Genomic DNA, 10122 nt, shown 5'->3' with positions numbered 1-10122 from the left:
ATATGGGAGAAATTTCAAAAATACTCATTCAGAGTTAAAAAAAGAGACTTAGTATGGAATAGATGCAAGTAACATCACTCAATCTTATGAAAATAGTTACTTTTATATTGTGACTTAAGCCGATTTTACATTTTTCATCAAAAAAAAAGTGCTTCCTCTTTTAGTTTACCTTAACACTAACCAAATTCCTTGAAATATTTTGACATAAATATAGCCAACACAAATCAAAGTTCTATAATTTCACATTATATACAAGAATAAGGGACCATAAAAAGCCCATCACATTGAAATATTCCTATTTGGGTAGGATTGTAAGTATAACCCATAAAAGCCCACATTTTCTCTTTCTGTTCCCTATATAATGGACAATTCTATTTTTGAATGTAATAACTTGTTAAACCATCACCAATCAGTTCAAGATTACGATAAAATACGAATTAATTGATGAGACGTTTCTCCTCGAACTAACAACTAAATGAGAAACTAGTATTGACCATCTTTTTAAAAATATCAAAATTTCATTTTAGCCAATTGTTGGCCCATAAAAGCACATTTTTATAGGCACATTTATATGAGATATAGCCCAAATATTTTAAACAAATTTGGGCTCTTGAAGCCCATTTACTGAGAACTAATTAAGGCCCATTCCTATAAGAAGGAAAAATAGTAACCGAATTTAGAGAGAGAAACGTAGAGAGAGAAAGCGTAGATAGAGACTAAGAAACAGCGCTGACGCTCTTCTCTTCTCCGGCGACTCTTTTACTTCCTTCTCGTCTTCCCCAATTTCCCTCATTTCTCTCTACAAAATAAATTATCTGGAAAATTCATTTCCAGATTCATCAACACAGGCGAATTCCTGAATAAAATCCAGTTAATAACTGAAACGCCGCCGGCAGCTGCTTTCCGATCAAATTCGGAGTTTGATCCATTTCATTTCGGTGTTTTATTAGTGTAGGTTTGTTTTTCTTCGATAATTTCGTGATCGTTGGATGATGGAGGGCCTAATCGGGAAAATTCGGAATTTGGATGCGTACCCTAAGATCAATGAGGATTTCTACAGCAGGACGCTCTCCGGAGGATTTATAACCTTAGCTTCGGCCATTTTTATGATCCTCCTCTTCATTTCTGAGCTCAGTATGTGCTCCTATGCTCGTGATTTTTTTATATGTACATTTTAGCTAGATTTGTATCTGTATTTTATCGTGCCTATGAATTGCCAGGTGTTGCTAGATAAATGATAAGGTTTGGTCAATTTTATTTTATTTTATTTTATTTGAGGTATTGTTTTGGCGTGATGACTGAGGGAGTGTTTGCGTTTTCTTATGTGTGCAATTGCGCACTTGCCACGATTCTGGCAGGGTTTCAATTGTGATTGTGTTGTATGTTGGGCATGAGAAAAGTTGGATTTTAAGTTTTAGGTAATGAGATGCTTTCTAGATTACGTTTGGTAGAGACTTTGTGGGGGGAGTTGGTTGTGCTTTCTGAGTCACTTTTGTGTCTGTGGAAGTGAAATGCTGGTTACAAAAAGCTCTTTTGCTTTCCCCATGCCTGTGTTTTAGTGTTTATGTTGTGTTTGGGGGCTGGAAGTTGTGGATCAGTATGAAAAAGTACAAATTTATTGGTAATAGGGAGATAGGGATCTCCCTCTTTAAGTAGATGAGGATTTAGTTTAGTTGATTTTTTACCTTTCTGAAGTTGTGCGATGTGTGCATATCTGACTGAACAAAAACAAGAAAGGTTTTTCTTTCTCATGTAATCCTTCCAAATATAACTCTTTCTTATATCTCCGCTGAACATTGAATATAGATGCATGCTGTTTGGACGTTATTAGAGCAAGTGTGGTTGTAATTAGTTGATATTAATATAGTATAGTTCATTAATTGATGCTACTTCTATGCTGAGGTGTGTGTAGGTGCTTGATTTCAAACCTCACTTTTAGTCTCCCATTTCGATTGATGATTATTTTTCAGTTTTAAGAACCATTCAAACTTTTGTCTGACACTTGGACACTCTTGATCAACAAGTTATAAATATATAATCGTTTTCACTTAAAAAATATGAAGAAAATTTTATATAGGAGCCAAAAGAGGCTTTCAGAATCTTCATGTACCTAGAGAGGGAATATGAGGTTAAGTTGGTGTGATTTCCTACTCCTCTGATCATATTATTGAATATGGATTGTGGTGTCTCTCAAGTTTCAGGGTTTAGTCCAGCATGTGGTGGTTTCTCTTGTGATTTTTTGAATTATGTAAAATTGACAAGCTTTTGTACTTATCAGTATGTGCATCTATCAATTATCCCAGAGAACTTTTAGTGACACGAAAATAAATACAATGATGGAGCTTTTTCCCTATGGAGAAACTTTTATTGTTTTATTAATATTCCTATTTATAACCTTATAGATACTTCAATGTGTCACCGACAGTGCGGTTTTCTCTTATAATTTTTCTGCAAAACTAAGAAGAATTAACTATTGGAGTTCTTCCATGCAGAGAACAATATTTCCTCATGTTAAATCTTGGCATTATGTTTATGCAGTTCAATGTGATTTTTTTACCTATTTAGCAATATTGCTTACTTTGTGATATTTGACATTTTTTACTAATAAACTTTCTCGTTCTTATCAATCTTGGGGTTCTTATTAACTGTTTTCTTTGTTTGTTTTCAATTTTTCATTAAATTTGCAGGATTATATCTTCATGCAGTTACTGAGACAAAGTTAGTGGTTGATACATCTAGATCAGAAAGGCTCCGGATTAATGTAATATACTCTTTCTTTATTTTGAATACCTTAACTCAAATATGTACTCTCGTAACCTGATGTAGTCATTTAAAACTGACATTGACAGCTGCTTCCAATTACACCTAAAATTGCAGTTTGATGTGACATTCCCAGCACTGCCATGTTCTATAGTCAGTCTAGATGCCATGGATATAAGTGGGGAGCAGCACTTGGATGTTGTAAGTTCCTCAAACTGATCATCAGTTCACCACTCAATTCCTAGTCTCTTTTGTTACTATTCTTTCTGCGAGCAGTTTTAGATTGTATTGTACATGGTCCTTGTTAGTGTGTGAGCATCAATGTTTGTAGTAGTGGTAACCTCATTTAGTCTAATTTCCCTGGAGTTTTACATCTTATGATGATCCCTATGCGAACTATTTCTACATAATAGGTTATCCAAGCTTCACATGTGTTTGCGAAATGGAACTTTTTTCCAAGTGTGAAATGAAGTATGGATCCATCTCTTCCATATTGCTCAGCATTCCTCCATTGACTGCATAACCATCAATCTATGATGTAGTTCCATTTTGTTTATATAGCTCTTGACGAGATATGTTATTTGCTGCAGAGACATGACATTACCAAGAAGAGGATCGATGCTCTGGGTAATGTAATAGAAACAAGAGCTGATACCATCGGTTCCCCAAAGGTTAGTCTGTAGATAAACTGAACAGATCTTTAAGGATTAGCTTTTGAACTAATCCATCTTTCATACTTTTGCATGTGAGATCTAGTAACTATCTGTGTTACGAACAACTGTAATTGGTTATCTTTGAACAATTTGGCAAATTAGCCTTTCTTGGGTGCAGAAACCGTAGGAAGATATAAACTTGGTTTACTCTACTTTTCTGACATTTTTTTCTTTTGTTATCATTTTCAACTGACAGATTGATCGGCCTCTACAAAATCATGGTGGAAGACTTGAACACAATGAAACTTATTGTGGTTCATGTTTTGGTGCAGAAGCGGTAATCCAATAATTCTTGGATTTACTATCCTATGTTATTTTCCATATTCATGACTTTTACTGCTATGTCTTTCATTTGTAGTTTATCCGTAGGTTCTTTTTAGATCCTAAACATCATCATATATTACTATATTTTTCAGTCGGACGATGAATGTTGTAACAACTGCGAAGAAGTACGTGAAGCATATAGAAAAAAAGGCTGGGCATTATCAAATCCGGATTTAATTGATCAGGTTGGTTCCTGTTGCTTACTGGCCTTTCTGTAAAGTTATTTCAGCTCATTGATGTTTTTTACTCTTGGTCTTAGCTAGTTAGATTTTTTGCCTCAGTGACCCAAACTAATCATGATAAAGTTGGGATGCTTCACACATCCCAAAAATGAAGGAATCCAAAAAGTGATGCGGGATGAAATGTCATTTACAAAAGGATAATTTTATGGAAGACTTTTAGTAGTTAGCATGGATACTGTTGATAGTTTATAAAGTCTAATGGACTACAAATCCACTTATGAGAGTAAATCTTGTCAGAGCCATGTGTGTTCATCTTTTGATTTTGTAGGATATTTTTTCCATTTTAAATATCAGTACACTTTCCTATGATAGGTTACAAACTTGGGAATATTGTTCGACTTCTTACTTCTTAGAACTATTACTGGTTTTATTCAGAATCTAAACGGTGAAGCATCCCATCATACCTTTCTTACTTAGGTGTCTCCATTTTTCCTGTAATTTTGTCAGTTTCCTAATCAAAATATTTGTCTTGCCATACCGAACTAGTTGGAACATAGCAAAATCCAAGTTTTTTGATTGCATTGTCTTGATAGTTCATGCTCTGACTCTGAACTATACATTTGGCTTTGTTTTCACATTTTTCATAACAAATCAGTGCAAAAGAGAAGGTTTTTTACAAAAGATCAAGGATGAAGAGGGGGAAGGTTGCAACATTTATGGTTTCTTGGATGTCAATAAGGTAGCTGGTAATTTTCATTTTGCACCTGGGAAGAGTTTCGAGCAGTCAAATGTCCATGTTCATGATCTGCTAGCATTTCAAAAGGACAGTTTTAATGTAAGATATCCTTCTGCCTTGAGTTCGCTATACTCTTCGCTATTGATCTAATGATATATTCCCAGTTTTCATTTCATGACGAAGTTCTATAGGACTATAGTTGATAAAACATTGATTTTGTGCCACAGCTTACTCACAAGATCAACAGAATAGCATTTGGAGATTTCTTCCCTGGTGTTGTAAATCCTCTTGATCGGTATTTTTTCTATACATTTCCTACTGCAATTTAACTGGGATGCTCTTACAGCGTGTCCGAATGTAAATGACATGTATCTACATTTGTTACCCCTACAGTGCAGAATGGACGCAACACACACCTAATGCAATGTATCAGTATTTTCTCAAGGTCATTGGAATAATTTAAATACTTCCACATTTTTATGGTTGTTTTACTTTGATATTATATCTATTCCTTCGACATCGGGATTCTTGGTGTTCAGAAGTACTATTAACATGCATTACCTTACAATTATCGTTAAATTCAGTTATAAGCTAACCCATTAGGTATCACATGGTACTTCCACCCTCGTTTCATTTTCGTTGAGCATTGCTGCACTATAACTGAATTTCTAGTTCAAATCATCAAATTAGTTTTCAGCAATGTTACTATGTTGCAGGTTGTACCAACTGTATTTAAAGATATAGACGGACATACCATTCAGTCAAATCAGGTTCTATTAAGATGAAAAAGACTCATTTTATTATTTGTAGTGCATTTGTTTTCTGATTATTTCTGGAAGATACACTAAAATCGTGAATTTTCCACTTATCGCAGTTTTCTGTAACTGAACATGTCAGGGGAGCCGAATTGGGTAGACTCCAAGCTCTTCCAGGAGTGTTTTTCTTTTATGAACTTTCCCCAATTAAGGTTGGTATGCCTTTCCCAAGTAGTACAAGAGAAGGTTAAGAATTCCATAACACACACATACATGCGCACACACTCAGATAGCTGCTGTTGTGAATTACTCCCGCCGTCCCAATAACTGTGGCATATTTTTCCGGCACGAGATTTAAGAAAGTGGTGTGTAGTGAGTTAAGTGGAAAGAGTGTATTAGATAATTAAAGACAGAATAAAGATAGAGTGATTAATAGGAATGATTTTTGTCAAAAGAAGAAATGGCTCATTTAACTTGAGAAGTCCCGAAAAGGATACGAAACGCGAATCGATTAACTTGGGATGCAGGGAGTATTATACATATAGAATGGCACAATAATCTTCATTTCTTATTCCCTTCCTCTGTAGGTGACTTTTACAGAGACGCACGTTTCCTTCTTGCACTTCCTCACCAATGTTTGTGCTATTATCGGAGGTAGCTCTCCCTCTCAAAATATATAGAAATAACTTCAAATCTGACCTCGTGCTTTGAATCGCAGGCATATTCACGGTCTCGGGGATAGTAGACTCTGTCGTATATCACGGCCATAGAGCAATCAAAAAGAAAATGGAGCTAGGCAAGTTAACCTAATTGTCGACGCAATGGCACCACGGTGAGTTGCAGTCGGAATTGGGTCGCAAGCAAGAAGCGGCCCTTCGAAGAGGAACGGGCGCACTTTCGCATTGCCTACTTCATCCTTTTGAGTTATCGGACTAACCATCAGTCATACAATGGTATATTTAATCTCATACAAATATTGTTCCAAGCTAGTTGGCCCTGAACTATTTACTTCAATTATAGTAATATTTAGTTTTTAACAATTTTGAAGTGTATGACCAGTCATTTTATAATATAGAGCAACTTGCCAAAAAAAATCGTGAAATTTGGTTAAATTTTGATTTATCTCCTAACTTTAAAAATCAACCGAAACAATCTTGACATTAGGATTTTTTCGTAATTATTTTACAGTCTCTTATGCTTAAGTATATTGTTTTTGTTATCAAGCAAATGACATATTTTCCTTTATGAAATAATTGCAAACACATCTAAATTTCATTTTTCGGTTTAACTTGCTTGCTATAGTGTTGCTGACCATTTTTGTTCTAAATCCAGCTCATCATTGTTCAAAAGGAATAGTTAATAAGGATGAAGAAAAATGTGACAAAAAAATTTTTATTTGAAGAGATATGATATGATTATATGAATCTAGAGAGTATCTGCATGCTTACAATGAAGTGGACCGTCGGCATTAAAGGGCATTTTACGGTTACTTGTGGGAATGGGCCTACTATTTGGAATTTTATGCCTTCTCCAACTTATAAATATATGCAAAAAATATTAACTTCGAAAGATTTCAACGTCTACCCCAATAAATGGTTTGTAAACAATCTCTAATAATCTAACCCAATAAATTAATCTGAAAACAATCTCATCCAATAAATGATCTGAAAACAAGGAGGAAATATCCACATTGCACTATTTATTTTGTATTTTTTTCAGGGCAATATGTCAGGAAAAACTATTATTAATTTTGGTCATATTCTAACCCGTCTCGTAAATTAAAAATTAACCTAAAGAATAATAAAACTTAACATTGTTCGCAATTGAAAAACCCTTTATGTAATGTTACAACCGAAATTTATGTTTATATCACGTGTGTCATGTATGTGTCACATCAACAATATATTACACATAAGTGACCCGAATATGTCACCATAGAATGATTGCAAACAATGATACATTATGTTATAATTTTTCAGGCGATATTTAAAGTTGTGGGACATTAGAATTTGACCGAACCTCTGTGTGTGTGACGTTTGTGTGTATTTTATACTTGAAATGTTGGATAAGGTTCAATTATGTAAAAAATAACTTCGAGTGCACCATGTACAGATAACAATTTGTAAGAATTTTGCTTAGTGATTAGTTAAGACATAGATGATGATTTGTATTTCGATGAATTTAATCTAAAATTCAAATAATTTTCTTTTAACAAAAATGGAGTGACATTTATTCGACTCATATGTCTCTCATTTGCTGCATTCTTGTTTAGTTTGTGATTATCTATTTTCCAGAATCCACTTATTCGTGTATTATGTGGTGACGTAGTTATATTAATTTATTTCAAAAAGAGAAAATGTGAAATTAAATCATTCTAAGCCACAGTATATTATATATATATATATCTCATGTAAACAAAGATTACCGATTAATCTCTTTAATCTATTATAAAGTTGTTTAATTCAAACTTCTCAAGCTCTTAAATAAACCGATTCATTATGTTCTCGCTAAAGATACATGCATACAAAATTCTTTAACAATGTAAAATAGCAAAGTCATTATTGTTTACATGGTTTCTTTATAAAAGCACATGCAATCTTGCTGAAGTGACGACAAAATTGCAACAATAATGGTCAGCGAGCTAATCCAATAATTCTTTCTTAGAAGCCATGTCAGTATCGAATTAATTTCCTTTTTTCGTATTGAATTTGTTATTTTTTGTCAGTGTTGTAAACTACAAAAATTGTAGTAAAAGTTATATTTTGACACCAGAATTAAAAGAGTGTGTTGCATTGCATATAGAAATTGAGTAAAATTAGTGTAATATAACGAGTAATATAGTACTCCAACTTAATATAGTAGATTGTTGACCATTGTTTGACTTCAAGTTCATGCCAATAACTTTCCTTTCAATGCTCTATTACCATCTAATCTCTTTATTACACTTTAAAATTGTTTAAGTCAATTCCTCAAATAGTTTCTTTTAAATAAAATGAGCCATTTACTCATTATTATTATTAGTAGTAGTATTTTCAATATGGTTTAGCGATTTAAAAACTTGATAACAAAACCAAAAGGCCATAAATGTTAAAATTACACGCAATTATAATGAAGGTAAATTCCACTAAAATAACAAATAAACATTAAAGAAAGCAAAGTACAAAGAAACTCTCCCTAATCAGATTTAGTCATGACAAAAAACAGCCAATCCTCTAAAATCGACACACAATTAGCGACAAATTATAAAAGACCGCCTGCAAATGCCAAAAAATTCCACTGCAGACCCCTGCAAAATCCTTAAATTGTAAATACTAATTCTAGTTAGCACTACTCCATCAAAACTAATTTGCAAGAAAGGGCCTCAACTCCCACCAAATCATATAGCCGACCAATCTATGCCATAAGGCATATACTTCTCCAACGAATCGAAATCCCACTCCAATTGCTCCTCCGGAAACACGAGCTCCGAGTCGGGCGAATAATAATCGTCCGACCCGGCACTCTCGGATTCATTTTTTTTCTTGACAATTCCACCTTTCACAGCAGCTGAGGAGGCCTCAGCTGCTGCAGAGGTGACCTTCTTTGACCTCGAGTTTTTCAAACCCGCGGCCTTCCTGGCCGCCCTCTCGGCGTCAATGCTCTTCCCCTCTGCCAGGGCCTGGCAGATGGCGGAGAGCTTGGCGTCGACGGCCTCGTGGAGCGGCTTGTACGTGGCGAACTCGCCCCCGCCCACCACGTTGTGGCGCAGGTGGGGGAAGTTGAGGCGGGCGGTGTCGCCGCGGAGCTTGTACGCGGCGGCGTCGTAGGCGAGGGCCGCCTCCTCGGCCGTGTCGAACGTGCCGAGCCAGAGGCGGGTGCGGTTCTTCGGGAGGCGGATCTCCGCCACCCACTTGCCCCAGTGGCGCTGCCGCACGCCGCGGTAGAGCTTCGCGGGCTTCGGTGGGGGGCCCGCCTGCTTCATCGGGACAGGCCGCGGCCCAAGCCCATTGGCGGTGGGTGTCAGGTACTGGTATTGGGCCTGAATGTCTCGGATTTGGGTCATGGGAATCGGTTTCAGGCCCAAAGAGGATTCAAATTGTGTGTTATGGGCCGGGTTGAAGAGGTAATGGGCCTGTGCTTGATAGTTATTGGGCTCAAATTGAGAGGAATTGGAGGGGATGAAACTGGAGGGGGGAGAAGGGTCTGTTTGGATAGAGATGAATTGATCATTTGAACACGGTGGAGGGAAAGATAGCGAAGTGGGATTGGAAGAAGATGAATTAGTACTTTTCAAAAAAGATTCAAGCACTTCCATCAACTCTCCACCCTTAAATGTATCAACATCAGCTGAGCTACTCCAAAAATTCATTGTTGCCGTCATGGTGATAATAATCAATTCTAGAAAATTGAAATTTCAAATTTCTTGAAATCGAAAAGGAGCTAAAGGGAAGTAGCAAAAGTGCTTCTTTCTTAGTAGGAGTATTAATCAAGAAACAATGATGCTAGTTGCTAAGTTAAAATCAAGATTGTTTTTTTTTTTTGCTTTTTTCAAACAAAAAAACCTGTTTTGGGATAAGGGTTTGAAATAGGCAACCCTTAGAATCCTTTTTGAATGAGAAGAATCCAACCTTTATGAGGGAAGTTGGAATAAATCCCTCAAAACTTGAAGAAGC

At 35.8% G+C, this 10122-nt stretch overlaps 2 protein-coding genes across 2 annotated transcripts; one reads left to right on the top strand and one right to left on the bottom strand.

Moving 5' to 3' along the window:
• Positions 1 to 681: 681 nt before the first annotated feature.
• LOC121765477 (endoplasmic reticulum-Golgi intermediate compartment protein 3-like) lies at positions 682 to 6510 on the top strand. Its single transcript, XM_042161655.1, has 13 exons — positions 682 to 1134; positions 2688 to 2761; positions 2878 to 2961; positions 3351 to 3431; positions 3670 to 3750; positions 3890 to 3982; positions 4635 to 4814; positions 4943 to 5010; positions 5109 to 5160; positions 5432 to 5485; positions 5590 to 5682; positions 6058 to 6124; positions 6189 to 6510. Exons 1-13 carry the CDS (start codon positions 990 to 992, stop codon positions 6278 to 6280), a joined length of 1164 nt encoding a protein of 387 aa, XP_042017589.1. The 5' UTR covers positions 682 to 989; the 3' UTR covers positions 6281 to 6510.
• A 2336-nt stretch (positions 6511 to 8846) lies between these two features.
• LOC121765603 (ethylene-responsive transcription factor RAP2-13-like) lies at positions 8847 to 9830 on the bottom strand. The gene has a single exon (XM_042161807.1). The coding sequence runs from the start codon at positions 9828 to 9830 to the stop codon at positions 8847 to 8849; it is 984 nt and encodes a 327-aa protein (XP_042017741.1).
• Positions 9831 to 10122: the final 292 nt, after the last annotated feature.

This window comes from Salvia splendens, chromosome 14 (assembly GCF_004379255.2).
Source record: "Salvia splendens isolate huo1 chromosome 14, SspV2, whole genome shotgun sequence".
NCBI classification, from domain to species: Eukaryota; Viridiplantae; Streptophyta; class Magnoliopsida; order Lamiales; family Lamiaceae; genus Salvia; species Salvia splendens.
This window is presented reverse-complemented; position numbering and strand designations above follow the sequence as displayed.